Source organism: Cyprinus carpio, chromosome A18, assembly GCF_018340385.1.
Source record: "Cyprinus carpio isolate SPL01 chromosome A18, ASM1834038v1, whole genome shotgun sequence".
Taxonomy (NCBI): Eukaryota; Metazoa; Chordata; class Actinopteri; order Cypriniformes; family Cyprinidae; genus Cyprinus; species Cyprinus carpio.
In genome coordinates this window covers 25,140,373-25,160,995 of record NC_056589.1, presented here as the reverse complement: position 1 = coordinate 25,160,995, position 20,623 = coordinate 25,140,373, and the positions used below count along the sequence as shown (strand labels likewise).

The 20,623-nt window shown below is 37.9% G+C and overlaps 1 protein-coding gene across 1 annotated transcript in view; it reads right to left on the bottom strand.

The window, feature by feature from the left end:
* The window catches only part of LOC109108892 (SH3 and multiple ankyrin repeat domains protein 3-like), a 225,644-nt gene that overhangs the window by 49,391 nt on the left and 155,630 nt on the right, over nt 1-20,623 (bottom strand). Inside the window, 1 exon segment of the mRNA XM_042775608.1 lies at nt 18,622-18,806. Coding sequence (XP_042631542.1) covers nt 18,622-18,806 — 185 coding nt within the window.

The window sequence follows — 20,623 nt, the reverse complement described above, 5'->3', positions numbered from 1 at the left end:
AAAAAAATAATAATTTGCACTGGACAACAATATTCAGCTTTAAACTAGTTTTACATGTTTGAAAGTAAATGTGAGTGCTATTCAACAGTACAACTCATTGGACACTGAACATATATCTCCACCTTGTTTTTAGTTAAATATGTATTAAATATAAAATAAAATTATATATAGCACATATCCTAAAGCCACAGTAATAATGATTTTCTCCATGTTCTGATCTAGCTCAGAAAACAAACAAACAAGCAATCAGACAATGCATATCAGCCTTACTGCATGCAGAAATCACAAATTAAGTTTGTATAGATGGTTTGAAGAAACAGACAGCGACAGGGAGGACGAGAAAGAGAGAGACGGGCTATCTGTCCACATCAGGGAAAAGGCTTTGGTAATAATTACGAGTCTCCTTGCAGTGTCTCTAAGCACTCTGCATTACTCCTCATCTTACGTCTTCACCACATTCACTCCAGAGCAATTACGTTTAGATGCTGGATAGATGTAGAAAGAGAGGGAGAGAGAAGGTGAGAGAGAAGACTGAGAAAAACGAGAGAGACACAGCCCTTAAAAAGCAAACACGAATTGCATATCAAAGCAATGGATCTGCTAGAGCCGGAGGGAGGCCGCATAACACATGGAACACGAGACGAGAAAGCATGTAAGAAAGAGCAACGAGCAGCTGGGAAAGTTCTTCTGTGAAGCGGTCTCTAATGGACATGCAGAGAGAACTGCATGAAAATGAAGCACGAAGCCAATGAGCCTCAAAAAAGCAACCCAGGACAACAGCAAATCCCAAAGTCACCCTCTTTAAAGGAGCCATGTGTAATGTTTTGGCAAAAAAATCAAGTCATACTCCCACATTCCATACCAGATGGGGGCAGTATGCCTCAATAAGTGAATTGGTCACTCTAGAGTAAACAAACGAGAAAACGGCATAGTCAGCCCCTACCTTCACAACAACCCTAGAGCCATAGCCGAAGCCTAAAGGACGTTCTGGCCTCCAGAGGAACGTTGGGTTATGTCAAGTGATTTTGAAACATGACATCTTCAAGCTACTCCCCTTCACCTTTACACAAATATGCTTTTGTTCATATTACATTTTGAGTTGTATATACACATTATTTGAATTAAAATTAATTTGACAGACAGCATTCTGTCAACATCATTGAAATGATAAAGAAATCATAAATTAACCCAGCTAGCGCCAACCAACGTAACCAGAGCTGCCATGTAAGCATTCAACCGTGGAGCAATGACTCTTTTCACACGCTTTCAAAAACTTGACAGCTTGAATATAGTGAGTGAGTGCGCGCGAGCCGGGGCGCTCTCCCTCTCTCAACTCCGCTCTCTCTCTCTCTCTCTCTCTCTCGGGTTCATTATCATCGAAGACATTTCAAGCTTCTTAGGTAATGTTACATTTTAGCATCAGCTTGGTAGAGACGGGCTTTGGTAGATAACAGTAAAAACAGGATCGGAAAGTTATAGCTAGCTAATTATCAAACGCAGCTACGGTTAGCCAATTAGGCACGTTTATCGAACAGCCTTCGATAGCATTTCTATGTTATAGCAAAACATATAAAACAAACAGCGAAATACTAACAGCATCTTACTTACCAATCCAAAAGAAATGTTGCAAGTTCGGAGTCCCTCTTTCTTAGAGTCCATCAGTTGTCTCCAGCGATGGCAGCAGTGCCGATTTTACTCTGTTTCGGCTCCTTTTCTTATCGGATTTGATTTGTGATTCCGAGCGCGGGTTTTTCCTGTCCCTGGTGAGCGGGTGGTGGTGGTAGGTGTCTCTTTCCAAGGGCTTCAGCCATCCTTCCGCTCTCTTCCCTGAAACTGAATAGTACCTTCCACACGATTGACCTCAGGTTCCAGTACGCAAAGCCGTGCGAGTTATTCGTGTATTGCAAGTTGGCTGGTGGTTATGTTGCCCGCATAACCGCCTCCCATGGCCGAGACTGGTATTACGACACCTGTCGGGCCGTGGCTAGTAATGCTAATGCTAATTAAGGTTGATATCTCTGCAGCACCATAAATTGACATTTTTTTAATGACATCATCGCCCTTATTTCTTCTCATTCTTTTGATGCGTGTAGGTCATTTTTTGGATATTTTTACCTCAATTTTTACACATTGCACCTTTAACACTGTTCTCATTTTGAAGAATGTAAAAGGTTCAGAGCTGCAGGCACATTGCTGCTGGGTGTTCATGATTATTAACGCTACCAATGATTATGTCCTACAGAAAATTCTGAAGTCAGAATGTAGGGCCGGAGTGTGTTATGAGATTATAGAAGGAGTTCCCATCAATTCTGACCAATGAATTTCCATGACATTCCCAGTTGTTTAAGATAACTGGATAAGGTCTTCTTGGGAGCTAATGTTCACAATGTTGACACAAATAGTGCCGTGCATTTCAGCCCGGGCCCGATGGGCCCCGACTTTTTTACGCCCCTCGGGCCGGGCTTCGGGGCAATTTTCACGTCATAGTTCAGACGCGGCCCAGGCCTCTGGCCTGTTTTAGGCTTCTCCTTATTTTTATATTTTAGACATCCATCAATTAATGATGAAATAAAAACAAAACACTGCGCTGGTGGAAACAACACGAGACCGTGCTACTCGACGGTGTTTATTGTCCTGCCAGCAGCAGTAGTCTATGGTGCGCGCCGTCAGCGCAGCTGAACAGTTCTTCATTCAAATACAAGCAATAGGCTTAAGCTTGCCACAAAGCACCGGCAAAAATAATTACCATAAATGTGACGGGGGAAATAGTAAGGAGTTAGAATTATTTACTAATAAATTAGTGTTTTCTGAGTCTGTGTCACAAGGATGAAGTAGCAGATCCTGACTCGCCATCTCCTCATTAGAGAAGTGCATCTTCACAGATTATGATTATGATTATAATGAAAGAGTTTTTGTTTTTGATTTGTTTTATTTCGTTAAGTAATCATTTAAATCTTTCCATAAATATATTTATCATGTCTGTGAGGCATGTTTTCGCAGAGTTTCGGTTCATTTTTGTACTCCTGTTAAAGACAAGATGGCAGAAAGCGCATCATGTTTGTTTTCTTTATTTTATAAAAGCACAACATTTTGTTGATATTGTGAGTGCACAAATAAAAGTAGACCCTTTGCAGATATGAATGATTACTCTTACCAAAAATGACGGTGTATCCACTGAAAAATGCAAGTGATCGCCCTGGCATCTCCATGTCCTGCAAAGCGCCTCTGCACAAACTATTGGATATACTACATCAGAATCCATCAAAAACACCAAACCAGGGCAGGGCTCTAGACACAAACAAATTGCTTTAGAAATTGTTAAAATAGTACTCTGTTGTAATAGTATGAAGCAAGTGACTATAGCGGATGTCATCAGAAACATTTAAGCTGGCAAACCTACTGTAAATGATGTAATTATTTAATATGTCTGTATGTTTACACTGCAATTATGTTTAATATGTTTAAATATGTTTAAGCTCAATTTATGGTTAGAAAATTGTAGATGAAGAATATTTAGTATACCAATTACTGCCTCTAGTTAACTGATCTCAGTTAAAGCCTTGATTATGTTTTATATTTATTGAAAGAAATAAAATGCAAATGATTACTTCTATATGCTACGATTTAATAACAAATACATAGTCTGAATACACAAATATTATAATTTCTTTGATTGCTAGATTTATGACCATTTTGTTTCATGCATGATCACTAGTCCCATTGCTTTAATTAGCAGCTTAAAGCAATCAGGCTGAGCTTTGTGACAATCAATATCATTTTCAAGAATATATTACCAGCAATCTATTTAATTTTGAATCTTATATAATATGCATTTATCATATCATATGTCTGAGGTTTATGTGGATGCATAGGTGTCCTATAACACACAAAGGAGAAGCTGTATTTATTTGGCTCATATAAAAGATGCCCTTCATCAGGTCTGCAGGCACGCTACATGCCCAGAGAGCTGCCCTCTCCCCTACTAGCGTGCTAATGAACTAACACAGCCAGAAACAAACAAACCCGCCCTTCCTCCCCCCCACCTCCCTCCCATCCCTCCCTCCCATCTTTACCTGTTTCTCTATATTGAGTAGATCTTGTTATTTTGATCTTGTTATTGGTCCTCTCACTAAATCTGGGCAGCTTTTTTCATTGATGAGTCAGGCACTGCTCTGTTTCATGGTGAGGCTTATCAAAGCATTTCTACACTGGGTTCAACCTAATCACAGTCAGACCCCATCACCTGCGCGCGAGTCCACTCTTTTCCAATGTAAGCCATATGGACACACTCCGGGAATTCTGAGCTTACTATTCTCAGCCTCTGACTCACCCACACATGCACCAGCTATGTTTACAATCTACGACTCCGTAAGAATCCGACCTTGTTGGTCGCCTGAACTATAAATTACGGCATCTCATATTTAAGCGCCTAAACTGTCATGATTGCTACACAGTTAGACACGTAAATGTAAATATGCCGACGAGTAACAGCATGTTTCTCTTAAACCTAATTGCCTACATGGAAAGATCTGGAAGGGGAGCGGACAGCATGTGCACCGGCAGACGGAGCGACAGGCTTTCTTCTACGAGTTAATGACAGAAATCCCGTGGAGGGGATTTAGGCGATTTGCTTTTTGTTTCCAGCCTTTAGAGCAAATCGCAGTGTGTCGGAAGCAGGACAGTTTTCCGAAAGACTCTGGGTTGGCTGGAAAAAGAAAGCTGTGTGCTGCGCAGGGCAGTATTAGATCCTGATGGACATTTTTTTGGACAGTCTAGTCATGTCTGCAATCATCATAGTGATGTCCTAATGAAGAAAAAGCTCCTGTGTCTCACCTCTAACTGCTCGCTGTAGAACAACATTCATGTCTGGTCACTGTCGCTTTGTAAAACTAATGAGTAAACATGCACTGCAAATCCCACTGGTCATCATTAGATTGTCAAATCACATGTTTAAAAAAGCAATAAGCCATACGAGGCCATGCATGACAGGAGTTTACAGCAACTTTGAAATTACAGTTCGCCAAGCTACAAGCTACTTCTAATTTAAAGTAGTGGTAACACTTTACAATAAGGTTCTGTGTTTTAACATAAGTTAATGCAATAGCTAATGCAGTAACACTTTTAAAGCATTTATATTGGGTCATTTTCATTTCAAGTTAACATTAGTTTATGTATTAATAGCAAAAATAAACAATAGCATATTTCTAAAGTAAATGCACTAATTCAGCATTTTACTAATGATGCAAAATGCATTAACCACAATTTATTGATGTTAAACAACTGAATCTTAAAGCATTGGCAAAATAGTTGAAACAGTAGAAATGATCAATAACTGCGGTGACTGCAATGACTGATTATTTTTGCCTTTACATTCAGTGATGCTAGAAATGGTGCAGAAGTTATTAAGTTATTAAGTTAACAACAACAACAAAAAAAATGTTTATTCTAGCGTCATGCAAAATATATATATATATATATATATATATATATATATATAGGTAGAATAGATTGCACGGTTCTATACCACTTCCTGGATCATCATTTCATCTTGTAACGTTATCTTGTAACGGATTTGATTTATTTAATGATTAATGTTTGACTATTGCAATGATTTACACATGCATTTGCTATACGCGATTGCGTGCTTCTGCTTCTTCTTCACCGTGTTTTGACTCAGACATTTAATACTTTTTCAGAAGATGTGTAATAGTGCCTTCTATCATACATCGGTGAAAACACAGAAAAGCTGAAAAATTCCTTTCAAAGGAAAGAGTTAATCATAAAGGTTTCTGAATGAACAGTGAATGACAATTAGAATGTCATCATGAAAAAATTGTACACTAAATACATCAGAAAAAAAAGTAATTCTAATTTATATAAAACTACATCATTCACCATGATTATTAGAGGATAATCTGTCCATCTGGTTTAACAAGCACACTTCCCTTCCCCCAAAAACATACTACAGACACAGAACACAAGTCTTATTTAAAACACCGATATTTAAAACAGTTAGACGCAGAACATTATTAGCAGTCATTAACAGCCACTTTTTCTCCAGCTTCACTCTCTTACCTCTCTGTCTCTCTGAAAGCACCAGATAAAAGAAGTTAGAGAAGATTAAACGCACAGTTAAAGCTTTTCTCTCTGACAGCAGGCCGACAGGTACAATAGTCCCACGGAAATGCTCTGTCCATCATCCCTCCCCCTGTATTCTCCTGCATTAGTGACTTTAACACTGTGTGACTGCTTAATGAATTTAATCAGAGAGAAGGATTGCAAAGTTCACCTTTGATGAGCGATCTGAGGTGAAAAACATAATTTGCTGAGAGAATCATGTGTGAGACTGATGATTTTTCATGACTGTTGTTGCATTAACAAGTATTGGCTGTAGGTGTGCAAGGTTTTGGGTTTGGATCCAAATTAAATTGGATCCTATCCTATCCCAGTTTAAAAGAATAATTTACCCCAAAAATGGAAAATTATTATATATTCACCATCATGTTTCTTCAAACCTGTCAGCTGTTATCTTTTTATATCATAACACACACTCACACACAAAAAAACAGAGTTTAAAAGATCAGAAACACTATCTATTCTAATACACAGTTATATATATATATATATATATATATATATATATATATATATATATATATATATATATATATATATATATATATATATATATATATATATATATATATAAGATGTATAATTCATGATTCTCCTTTATGCCCTGCCTTCTGAAATGCGCCGATTTTCACAAGGCTCATCGCTCTGAAAAGCGAGGTGTGCTGTGATTGGTCAGCTATCCAGCGCATTGTGATTGGCCAAATGCCTCAAGCATGTGACTGAAATGTTACACCTCTTAACATATTGTGATGTCTTTTTCGGCTGGAGCAACGAGACATAAACATAAAACCCATTATAAACGTGATATAAACATGATTTCTAGTCGTATCTTCTTTTGGAAGGCCAAACAAAGTAGTTTCACTTTCACAGTGAAACACACAGCATCTATATGACATGGCGGTGGCGGCAACAACAATACTACAACGAGAATAAAAGATACGCCTTTTTCATGCATGAACATCTGGGCAGCGTTATGCAAATCTCCCCACATACTGACGTAGACATGTAAGGGCATGTTAAAACGAGCCGTTTGGGGGGGGGGGGGGGGGGGGGCATAGACGAGTATTAACTTTTATAAAGAATATCTCTTTGGATTTGGGACTTTAGTCTTTGCAACTTTACAGATCTTCTTTATTCACCAAGAGCTTGAAACACTCCAAAGAGAAAGGAAACAACAAGTTTCCCTTTAACAAGTATTGGCTATACTACAATGTAATAATGTTAATAATAATAATGTTTGCAAACAACCACGTTTGTAAAAGTTAATCACACTATTGTACGGCTTCAGATAAACTGGAATATAATACATGAATCATTGGAATGTTTTTACGATACTTTTATGGTGCTATTGCATCCGTTTTGAATCCTGACAACCCCAATCTGCATTCACTTTCATTTAAAGCGAGGTCAGGATATTCTTCAAAACGTTACCCGTTGTGTTACATACAGTAGAAGAAAAAACTCAAACAGATTTAAAACAACATGAGGGGGAATAAATGCTGACTGAATTTCCATTTTTGGGTGAAATATTTCTCATTCGCATTCACTGTCAGTACAGCTTTCCCAGGTTCAGGTCAGCAAACAACAGATTGTTTATGGAGGGACTCCATCACCGTCAGACTCAGGAGTGTTGCTGTGGTAGAGGTGGAAGTCTGCAGTCAGCAGCACCAGTGACAGAGGAAGCCCCTCTCTGGCCCATCACACCCACACACTGCTTCAATCTATTGATTAGTCCCTAGCTATCAGAACATCAATCATGGGCTCCTGATCGATGGCGTTTTGTTGATGTGTTCAGACTGCCCTTGGGAACAATGGGCCTTCACATGAGCTCTAACCATTTAGAAACAACAACACAGCCTTGTTCCAAAAGCCTGTCAACATCATTAACGTGTGTAATCATAAAGGGATGGGAGAAAGACCTAGCTTGTGTTACCTGTTAGATTTTTATTGTATATAAAGGTAAACTGGATTTTAAAAGTACTGTATATCCGACTATATTCTGCCATTATCTTGGCAGTATGAAAGTATATTCTACCATATTCTGTCATATTTCTGCCCACTTTTAATATTAAAGAAGGTCTTAATGTAATAATTAAACACTAATTAGTTTTACTTGAAAGTTTTCTACAATTTCCAACTAACTATGCAATTGCATCTTAAAAGTCAATGAGTCGACTGTGTTTGCAATCAGTTTTACTTCCACAGTTAACATTTCAGAATGATAGAGGATATTCACTGGGAAAAATGGGACTTAAAAAAAAATAAAAAATTGGATAAAACAAAATAAAAAATAAATTTAAACAAAACTTTCAATTATTTTTAAGTTACAGAAAAATAATAAAATAAAAAATAAATGAACAAACAAATAAATAAATAAAGCAGTATATGGTAAGTCAATTATTTTAAGGTACAAAATTTATTTTAATGAATGAATGAATGGATAATTAAATGTTTATACAAAATAAATTAATTAAGACAAAATTAAATAAATACATAATACAATATAAAATACAATTGTTTTAATTTATGTATATCACAAGCATGAACATTTAGAATAAGCTGTTTTTGCGGCCTTTTGTTGTGAATATTAATGTTTGTCTACATGCTAAATTGAATGCTTATATTCCAAAAAAGACTTCTTTTTTTAAGATTTCTTTAAAAAACACACAAGATGCTGTTCACAAGATAAAAACTCAAGTTAAACGACAGAGTGCATATAAAACATGCTACAAGCAGAAGGCTATTGTGTGTTAGCCAAGATGAATGTGTGTATGTGTGTGTTTGTGTGTGTGAGACAGGTGGTGTGGATGGTGGGGGGCAAAAGTTTGGGGTAAGGTAAAGGTGACAGAGAAAGAAAACAGGTGGTCAGCTGTGACAGAAAAGTCAAAATGCACCGAGTGGCACATTAACCTTGGGATCAAAGATATCACATGCAAACAAGCGCAAGCTGATGTAAGTGAAACGTTGACTCATTATAAGCAGACATTACACAAGTAACAAACACCAGCACTGATCAGTGTCTCAGACATAAAACTGACATTTGTAATGATTTTCAGACTACCATGTAGTCACTTACAGTAACTCTCATAGCCAAACTTTTGATTATCAGCAATAAATGCAGTTCACAGTGCAGCTTATTCTGGCCAAGAATCACCCACTTAGACGGGTGGTGGATATTTCCATAATGTAATCCAATCGCAGTTTAAAGTACAAAGCAGAGTATCCAGGTGCATTTAAAGATACCCTGTATACTTGTTACTAAGTGTCTCAAACAAAAGTCAGATGGATAAAACTATGTGCATTCAGAAACTACAGAAAGCCAGCCAATCAGATTAGAGCTTGCTGTTTTGACAAAGTTGCAATAGTCATACTGAGAAGTCAATTAATAAACAAATCAACTAACAACAGATATTCCCACATTTGATTGGTATTGTGGTAGGAAAACCCAAATGTGTGTCATTTTGTTATGCAGCTCCAATTTAATTGACTCAGAAGGCTAAAGATGTCTTTCAAATTGCCAGAAGGACAAATACATACACACAAACAAACACACACAAACAGACACACACACACACACACACACACACACACACACACACACACACACACACACACACGCACAGAAAGCAGCACTCTTAGTGTCTGCATGTTCTGTATGCTTCATCAGGCTTTATTGTGTCATCTCTTAGTCTGACAGAAAACTCTATATTGGGGCAAAAATTGGGCATATACTAAAGCCGAATGTTTTTTTTTATAATCTAGATCTATCTATATGCATTTACTCTATTTTATGTCATCATATATATATGTATATTTTGTAATCTTAGTTACGAAGGCCAAATACCTTGTGAAGCTGCACTATTAGTTGACTGGTACATACTGTAGCCTAAATCTTTGAGTGAGTGTGTAAGTGCAGATGTTCAGACTCAGTGTATCTACACCATAAAGCAACATATGTTCTACTCTGTCGCCTTAATAAAAATTGTGAGTGATTCAGCACAAATGCACAGGCCCTATGATACACAGGCATGAGTCAGCAGAAAGCCTCTTACGGCCATAAACAGGATGAGATGGGCTCCCTACAGCTGCAACGGGACAATAAGAACCTACATCAAAACCACCATTCATTACACTGTCAAACACCATAAAACATCTACAAAAAACACACACGGACAAACATAAATCCAAAACTGCCGCTTGATCTGAGCATCATCTGCGACATGACCTTGCAAAACATTAATTAGAATAGAAAAACCGGCTACTCCAACTTGCAAACATCTGTATTTATGCACACTTTAAATCACATTTCAGATGGCGGAATCGTTTGCTGACTGCTTTTGGATGCAGAACTGGGTCATATTTTTATGCATACATTGCATGCATGGGAAATAATATTTTATACATCCGGCACATTTGAGAGGGATTACACTGTGTCGAACATGCATCGCCCAGAGCGTCAGTGCATTGTGGGTATTTATTTAGGTCACTGTGTCTACACCACACGACTTGGCAGAGTTCGAGCGAACACAAATATTTCCATATTACTGAGAGTTAAACTTTGACAGTGAAATGCCACATCATTTGGCAAGCGCACATACCATACTGAAGCACAGACACCTGTTGCTAAGAGACTGGCAGATGTGCTCTTGTTTCCCAAATAACTACAGCTGCCTTCGACACAGTTACGTACCAACCGCGAAAAGCAAGAGATCGTGCTCCTGGCACGGAAAGCACTAGATCTTGCCCACGGGCCGCCAGGACAAGTGGTTGTTTCCAAATGTTCACTTTAAGCACAGCAACACAAACTTCTTGACAAATACTAGGAACTAGTGGCCTCTTCAAATACCAATTCTATTAAGCTGCTTTAAAAAGTAACAGAGCTCTTTCTGGGGAAACCGGCCACATGGCAACACTGCCTCAAAACTAGTGGAGAAGCACAATTAAAGTTAATTGACTTCTTTAACTTCAAAAGAATTACGGTTTTATTGTTGGCCGATGGGAAATCTTTACTGAGGTGGACAAACGGACCAGAAAATGTTAGAGGAGCTAAATAAATAGCTAAATAAACACCACTGGCCCATCTATGAATGCGTTTTTTTTTGTTTTTTTTAAATATTAAAAGAGGATTTTATATGCTCAATGTTGGTAAAGACAATCATTAAAGTCATGAAATCAATATTTAGGTTCTTGGTCCTAGGGTGAATGAATCATCAGATAATTCTAAAGATCAAATATTTGTCTTGGGATTTTTTTTTTTTCAATAATAATTAATCAATCTTATCAAAATAACCCCCCCACTCACCTGTCATTTAGTGACAACTCATCACAATCCAATCAATTCCCAATCGAAAAAAAAATCATGTTAACCTATATTTTTACTCACTGAACATCTTGTTGCATTTGAATTACATCATATTATGGAAGTAAGATGGGTTATGAATACCAGGTTATGTTGGCTAATCAGCCAGACTGTTTGCATAAGTACGAATGCATTAAGGTGCATCCAAATCCAATCTCTGTATACGGTCCTGTTTACTCCATCTGATGCATTTCTGCAGGCAGTACAGATGTATCCCTCACTGTCCATAATATATCACAATCCTGTGCATGTAGTTTTGGAGCTGTTAGTATAAAAGTATAAAACTAAGAGTAAAAATTTAATTTTAGAGAATGTTAGAAGTAAATAATTATTTTAATACATAAATAAATTGAACAATTATTAATTATGTATCTAGAGACATAAAAATTGTATTACATTTGGCATTATTGTATTCAATACATTTTATGAGTTCATGCCTTCCTTGAAATACAGACCCATGACTTTGGTGTTGCCAGCACTGGAGATATAGACTGTAATGATTATTTTTTTAATTTTCAAATTCGTAAACAAAAGATTATTTAAGTACGTTTTTAATGAAATACCTTTTCAGTCTTTCTACTTCAAAATTTCATGTTTAATTCAATGTGTTACTTTGTAATTATTACACAGACTTCCTAAGTTTTTGCGTTTACATGGTTTCAAAAGTACCAAATTTTTGAACGTCAGTGTACCATTTGAAATGTAAACAAGTGCTGTAGCCATTAAATAATTCATTAATTATGTTCTACAGAATCTGAAGGGTTGCAATGGTCCCTTGGAAGGCCGTTTCCTTAAAAGGCACCTTCATACAAAAATGCTGCTGGCTTTTGGCACTGACTTTCTGGGTAGCAAGTAAGCAAATCAGCTTCTTTCGGGTTCAAACAAGTTCTAGGACACAGTGTCAAGACAGTGTCCTTTATCCATTCCTTCGATAAAGGCCAGTTTTGCTCCCATTCAGGTGAAGATGTGTTACTCAAAACTGGCCTACAGACTTTGAACTCTAAAATGATACTGTCACATGGTCTTTGATTGAACCAGCCATGACTTTGTCACAAAGTAGATTATCAATGTGAGCTCATGTTTTCCCAGCAGGCTCTAGTCTCGTACACCTCTACTTATTAATCTTTAAGACAGGCATGAAAATGGAATTGCTGCAAATAACAGCCAGATTAGACATTCACAAACATGATTAATGGCTGTGGGACACTCCCAATGCTCATAGAATATTAACGACATAATGTGTGCGACAGCCACGTTTCCGTTACGCTGTAAGACTATCGCATGCATCAGCACCCACTAATGTTAAACAACAACACCCGTAAGACCAGCCACCGTGTTTATCTGCTCACTCTCTTGAGAGATTGAGTTTAACAGGATACATCTTTTAATACTACCTGGTTGTCGATGGAACAAAGTGAGCAGGAAATGCATTCAAGATCATGTAGGATAGCATTAAGAGATGTAGAAACATTAAAACACATCACAGATATAAAAAAACAGAAACACATCTATTACACCTACAGCGTACTTCTCTACCTACTGTTTCTGAGAAAATATAGCTGAGCAACATGGGTAAAATTACCTTTATCGTCCATGGAACCATGGCCATCCTCCTCCTTAATTTCATGCTCTACATAATGGTCTACATAGGGAGATTCTGCTGATGACATTAAGGAAAAAGGCAAAAATGAAATGAATGAATGAAATAAATTTAACAGCATGGGGACATAAAACAGAAAATTAAAAAATATAACCATATTTACATACCATTAAAACACTCTACAAAATATCATAGTCAAAATGAAATCAAAAATGTACTTTCTTATTTGCATCTTATTTTCAATCTTCAGACAAAAAATAATATAACATGCCCTTTCTCTGAAATGATTTTTCTTTGCTGTTAAAGCACACTGGCTATAATGTGCAACAGTTGGGTTCTGGAAGTAAAATCTCTTTCTTTCTCTCTCTCTCTCTCACTTTTTTTTTTAACAAACAAAGCAATTGATCTTGAATGATTCTATATAAAGCTGTTTAAGACAAAGATACCATAAGCTCTGAAGTTAATAATCAAAAATAAAACAGTGTTATTTCAACTTAATTTAAAAGAAGAAAAAAAGAGCATTTAACAGACACATTTTAAATTCCAGGTGAAGAAATACACTACCCATGAATCCAGAAAAAAAAAACACACACACACACACACACACACACTGTATGTGTATATATATATATATTTTAGATATGATTTTAGAAAAAATGATAATTTAATATAAATACAAACTACTGGTCAAAACTTAGGAATAATTAAGATTTCATGGTTTCCACAAAAATATCAATCAAATTTATATAACAGTCATGGCCTAATGGTTAGAGAGTCGGACTTGTAACCCGAAGGGTGTGGGTTTGAGTCTTAGGTCTGGCAGGAATTGTCGGTGGGGGGAGTGAATGTACAGCGCTTTCTTCCACCCTCATACAGCAAAAACTATTTTAACATTGATATTAATAAGAAAAGTGTCATCAACAAATCAGCAAATATAATTTCAGAAGAAAATATAAGCAAAAAGACTATCTTTCGGTATAGTTTTTTACATTTTTTTTCCACTGCTGTCTCTCAACCTGACACTGTTAGGGACAAACAATCTGCCGTCTTAATTTAGCCAAATATAATTACTACAGACTAACCTTGCCCAAACCAGAGCCCTGATTGTCTGTCATTTTTACATATGATATATTACATAAGTCAATGCCTTCATATAATGGAAGGCTTCCTAAAATGTGGGTTTCACCATCTTTGTAGGGACATTTGGACACACACACACACACACACACACACACACACACACACACACACACACACACACACACACACACACACACACACACAGGCACATACTGTAGCAAAACCTCATCCATCATTCCATCCTTTTTCTCTAAACCTAGTAACCTACTGCACTGGATCTACAGGGATCTTCATTCTATTGGTGGTCTGCAGTCTCAAACTGGTTCCGTCTGACCTAAAGCAGTCTACAGAGAGTCCAGCAGGAGCTGCACAGTGCACAGAGCTCTACACTAATGAATTTACCTTCCTCTTCACTTTCTTTGATAGACTCTGCCAGAGAGAGACAACACACATTCATCAGATCTCTACAACAAGACAAACTGTGCATTTGTGGGTCTACAGTGCTGATTTTACTAGTGAATTTTGCTCTACAGATAACTATGATTGTAATATATCAATATCTACTGAGTATACTCATATAGCTACTCAGAGTTATGAAGAGGATAGAGGAAAGACAGGTGGAGATGAGTGGACTTCATGTTTACCGAGCGTGATCTCCTCCTAAACATTCTCTTCTGTCAGAAAATGGAATGAGAGAGAAAAGAAGAAAAGTCAAGGTAAAGACAGAAAATGAAGAGTGAAGGAGAAACAGATAAACAGCATTGTAAGAGAGGCAGAAAGAGATAAAGTGTTAGACGAACTGTCTCTTTGAACAAGCCCGAAAGACAACAGCTTATTGTGAATGTCAGTTATACTCCTCAGAAGTTATTCTGGAAGTCCTTGGCTGGTGCTTCCAAATTTGATGTCTATGTTTATGTTGACTAAGTAATTACAGATTGGTACTTAACTCTTGTACTCAACTCGAGTATGGAGTAATCAGAAGTAGGGATATCAAATGTTCTGATCCAATGTTCATACTAAAATTAAAAATGTGTAATAATTTCAAAGTATATACCAGTAAATATCATGTAACCTGTTTTCAGATCCTTTATAATGTAACTTAGCTCAGCACCAGAAGCTGTAACCTTTGGTTTTATACAAATGTATCAATCACTTATCGAGCTTGATCCCTCAATCTCCCCTAAAAAATGCTAAACTAAAAATATCATTCCTCAGTAGCAGGTCAGAGCCCCGTGAGGGGGATACATTTCCAGCCCTCATCTGTTTATCACCTGCGACCTCAAAGCAAGGCTGAAGTTAGTAAGCTCCAATGAACTGAAGCCATGCAGTTAAAATGCATTTCACAGCTGTATGAGGCAAAGGACCATCAAAACATTCCCACATGAGCACGCTAAAGGTTATCAACCTGAAGTCACGAGTGGGTTTACTCAGTCCTCAAGGTCTAGTAGGCATTTGTGCACCCAAATGTGATTTTATCAGCAGGCATCTCTCAGTATAGTTTATTTGTTTGAGTGCACCTTGTATTATACATTACTATTCAAAAGTTAGGGGTCAGTAACACTTTCTTTTTTTTTTAAGAAATTGATCATTGATTTATTTTGCAAGGATGCATTAAATTGATGAAAATGTGAGACTGAAGTAACGGCTTCAGAAAATTAAACTTTGCAATAACAGGAATAAATTACATTTAAAAATATTTTTAAATGGAAAACAATTATTATAAATTGTTATATTATTTCACAATATTACTATGTTTACAGTATTTTTGATTAAATAAATGCAGCCATGATGACCATATGAAACTTGTAAAAAAAAAAAAAATGAACTGGTAGTGTATCTAAAATAAAAATGTATAAAAATAAATAATTTTAATATTTAAACAATTGTATAATGTGATAACTTACCATAAATATTGAATAATATATATATAATATATATATTATATAATATATATATATATATATATATATATATATATATATATATATATATATATATATATATATATACATATTTATAAAAATACATTTTATATAAACCTAAATAAAGTACAAAACTGAAAGGTTAACGAATGAGACCCACTGCATAGATAGCGTTGCTGAATCTGAAAATGAGATGTTGCTTTCCCAGCAGTGACTCCTACATTAATGAACATCAGTGAGACAGGCATTATGAATATATCAGGAGCTGGGAGTCAAAGAGAGACTGCTGGTTGCTCTCTTTGTAATGTGCTACAAGACCTAAAGTGCACAGGAAATAAGAATGTTTTTTGACATATGGTGCTGTTACGTCAGAGATGCTTCGTGTGTCCAGCATATGGTTTGTCCTGGCAGTTTCTGAGCTGGCACAAGCAGCATGGTGTCATGGTGCCACCAGATTATAGCAGCAACTCCATCTCCACCAGCATGGGCATCCTGGCACTTCATGGCCACTAATGCACCTGCTGCCCAGCACAGGAATGTGAGCCAGGATGTTGTTTTCAGAAGGTAAAGCGCACGTGCAGCTGTTCTTGACAAAACGATTACATGCCCCATAGGACAGTAAAATTACAAATAAGATCTCTATGATATCGCAAATGTTTCTCCCAGATAGCAATGTGATTAAATGGAAAGTAAATTGAGACTTCTGCTAATTAGTTTTTTTCTTAGAACTAGTAGTAGGAGAAAGAGACTAGTAATGCTTCCTCAAGACATTCAGAAAAGATCTCAGCAGTATCACAAACTAAGCCAATATTTGTCAAGATCCCAAAGATCTCAATATGATCTCAAACATTTCTCATCAAATCCACCCAAAATCAAATCAACTGAATTATGCAATCCACATGAGTTTTATAGTTTTGTACTGTTACTGTATGCCAACTTGAGTTATTTCCATTTTTAGACAAAATTAATACTTAAATGTGGCTTAACTAAGACCTTCAGATAGTCTCATTAATGCAAAAGAGCAATAATCATAATAATAATGATAATACTATCCATTCAAATTCTTCAAGACCAAATGATCTGAGCTCTGCCAGCGGCATAAATAAATAACTTTTTACACATACCGTACGCAAATATTTATCTCATCTCACCTCCATCTGTATTTCTCATAAGGAATTTTAGAGGGAACATCTGAGACAAAGCTAATATTTAAATGCAGCATAACTAGGACATTTATTAAGCAATAAAAGGCAGCATCTGAGCAATAATAATCACATTCAAATTCTTTCAAGACCAAATGATCTGAGCTCTTCCAGTGGCATAATTATATTTTTTTCATATTTAATTATTGTGTAATGCATGTCTATTTGTATTTCTCAGAAGCAATTTTAGTAGAAACATCTGAGACAAAGTTAACACTTAAATGAACTCCACTGAGTTTTCTGAGCTAAATGCATTAAATGTGACAGAAATCAGAATATGTGCAATATTTTTCCATACAGCGGGAGGAAGGAAACACAGTAACATTGCCATGTATGTGTTCGGGGTGTTGGGTACAGATGTGTGAGCATGCAGGTAGGGCACAGTGGAAAAGAAAGCGTTACTAAAGGATAAAAACACCACTGTAGGGGGCTGTGAACGGGGCACACAGACTCATAAACACTGGAGGGCTGTGGGATGGATGCAGAGTTCTTTACCTTCCTCTGCTTTTGAGTGGTAGTCTGGTTTGAAGCATGAATGGAGACAAGAACAGAACAACACATAAGCCATGAACCTGAGCCGTGAGCACACGCACACACACACACACACACACACACACACAAACACAAATACTTCTACAGCATTCATTCACACAAAGTTTCAAACATGAGTTTGAACCACATCTTTTAATAACAATGCATAAACACAGCATAAAGACATGAATACATGAGTTGAAGCTCCTCTGGATCAAGATTCCCTAGCTAGGGCACGTAAGCAAGTGGGCATAGCCGGCGTGTCTGTGTGTGTGTGATTTGAGAGACGGTCTCCAGAGAGCAGTGTTTGACAGACGACAACCCTTCGTCTCCCTGTTCTGAGACATACCAGTGCAGATGACATGTTAAAAGATGGAAAATCGTGTGCATCTTGCAAAACAGACAATCTGTAGGTCACTGTGGATCCAACTACAGTCCTGTTCATAACTTAGCCAGCAGATCTAGTTCTACGGGCTGTCTCAAATCATCTTCTGCTTATAGCAATGACAATATTAACTGTATGCAACAGATTATATATAAGCATATTGGGTCCTCAGTCAGAATATTGTGTATAATGTATGCTGATGTCTGTTTTTTTTTTGGCAATAAAGTCACAAGTCTTCCCGAACAGCCCGATAAAAATTATAAAGAACTAACAAATCAACTGTAATAGCAAAAGAGACACAAACCAAGACTGTTGCATCACAGAGCAAACTTGGCCTAACCCCGCCCCTTTTACAGATGATTGACAGCTGTCAGGTGCAAAGCGATTAGCAGGGAAAGGGGACTCACCTTTGACCCTCTCTCCGCGGTTCAGCTGGATCTCTCCCTCTCCCTGCGGTGTGTACGGTTTGACCACGATGAAGGTGCGCCCCGGCACGGCGCTGTAGAGTTTCCGTTTGGGGCCCCGGGCTCCTGAGAGTGTGTGCGAGGGCCCCGCGGGAGGAGGGCTGGGGTCCCGCTGGACCGTCCCCGGGCTGTAAACAAAAACATAGGTTACCGTGGTGATGCCCGGCAACTGGTAGCCAAATCCGGTGGTCAACGACATGGTCCCGCGAGAAGGCGGCAGCATGCGTGCATGCACGGGTCTCCTTCTCGATATTCCTGAACCGGCCAGGGCCGTCAGGTGAAAGCAACTCACTCCCTCTCTTCCTATCACTCTTCTCCTCCTCTGCTCCTCTCTCCTCCTTTCTTCCACCTCTCCTCCCTCTGTGCACTTCCCCGCCCTCCCCCCTCTCTCCCGCTAACGGCTGCCTGTCGCGAACGGCGGCGAGCGCTCGGGCTGCACTCTCCGCAAGTGGGGCATGTTCACTCCCCGTGGCTCTCACACACACACTGTAACGCGGCTGCACAGTTTTCCCGTGGCTGGGCTGGCGTGTTCCCACCCTGAACATTCTATCCGTACGCGGATGGTTGCCGACGACAACGCCAGGGGTCCGGATTGATTAGTTTGGGGGGGTGGTGGGGGTGGGGGGTTGAGCACGACTCACCTCACCCCCCTAAAACAGCCCTGCACCCACAAAAACACACATACACACATATTCTCCTAGTGCTGTAATCAACAGCCCCTCCTATCCCCCTCTCTCTCCCTCTCTCTGCCCTCCAAGTCCTCCTCTCCCTCCCTCTCCCTCCCTCCTCTGTCTCTCTGCCCTCCCCGTCTCCCTCTCTCTCTCTCTTTCAGTAAGACAGCTTCTGAATGTTAATACAGCTGCAGGTAGAGTGGCTATAGCTCTGTCTCTCTCATTCATCACAAATCGTTCATTCATTCATTCCACACACACACACACACACACACACACACACACACACACACACACACACACACACACACACACACACACACATACATGCCAGCGAAAAAAGGCAACATCCCAATATGATTCTTGTTTTCAGACCAGTCAGGAACGAAACTAGAATTACAGCAAAACACACACAAGAGACACACAAGGTTTAAAGAGCTTTAACAGGTTTGTGTGTCTGAAGGATGTTAACTTCCCCCCCCATTGGAATTCTGCTCAAATGTTTTGGGGTGGATTCACTGAGAATGAATCACCCTTGTTATGCATTGTTTATTTGTGCTGTTTTAGTCCCTGATTCACTTAAGGTGTTATGCAAATGAGGTAAATCACACAAACATGCACTGAATTAAATCTGTGGAGAACGCAGCATACTCCGATAATCTGTCAGACTTTACTGGGAATAACACAAACACACACAAAAAAAAAACACACACACACACACACACACACACACACACACACACACACACATATATATATATATTTAATTTTTTTCAACTTATACAGTAGTTAAACTGGATTGCAGGTGGTCAGGTGGAAAATTTAGTAGGTTTTTGTGCTAAATTTTGGAATGCAAAAACTGGTGCAACTGTTTAGTGAACTGACTCCTCTGTTTTGATTCTCAAAAGGAAGTTGATATCTTCCAGCATGAGCAAGGAAATTCTTAAAACGGTAACACTTTACCATAAGGTTCCACTTGTTATTTAATGCATTAACTAACATTAACTAACAGTGTGCAGCACACTGTTACAGTATTTCTTAATCCTTTTAACAATACAATAATAGATACAACTTTTGATTTTAATAATGTATCAGTAAATGCTGGAATCAAGCTTATATTAATAAATGCTTTATAAGTATTTTTTATTGCTTGTTTATGTTAAATAATGTTAACAAATCTGGAAACTTATTGTAAAGTGTTACCCTTAAACCTTTGCCTTTACTGTCAAAATCAGTCAGTCTGAACACACATGCATATTCACACACTCTTTCCA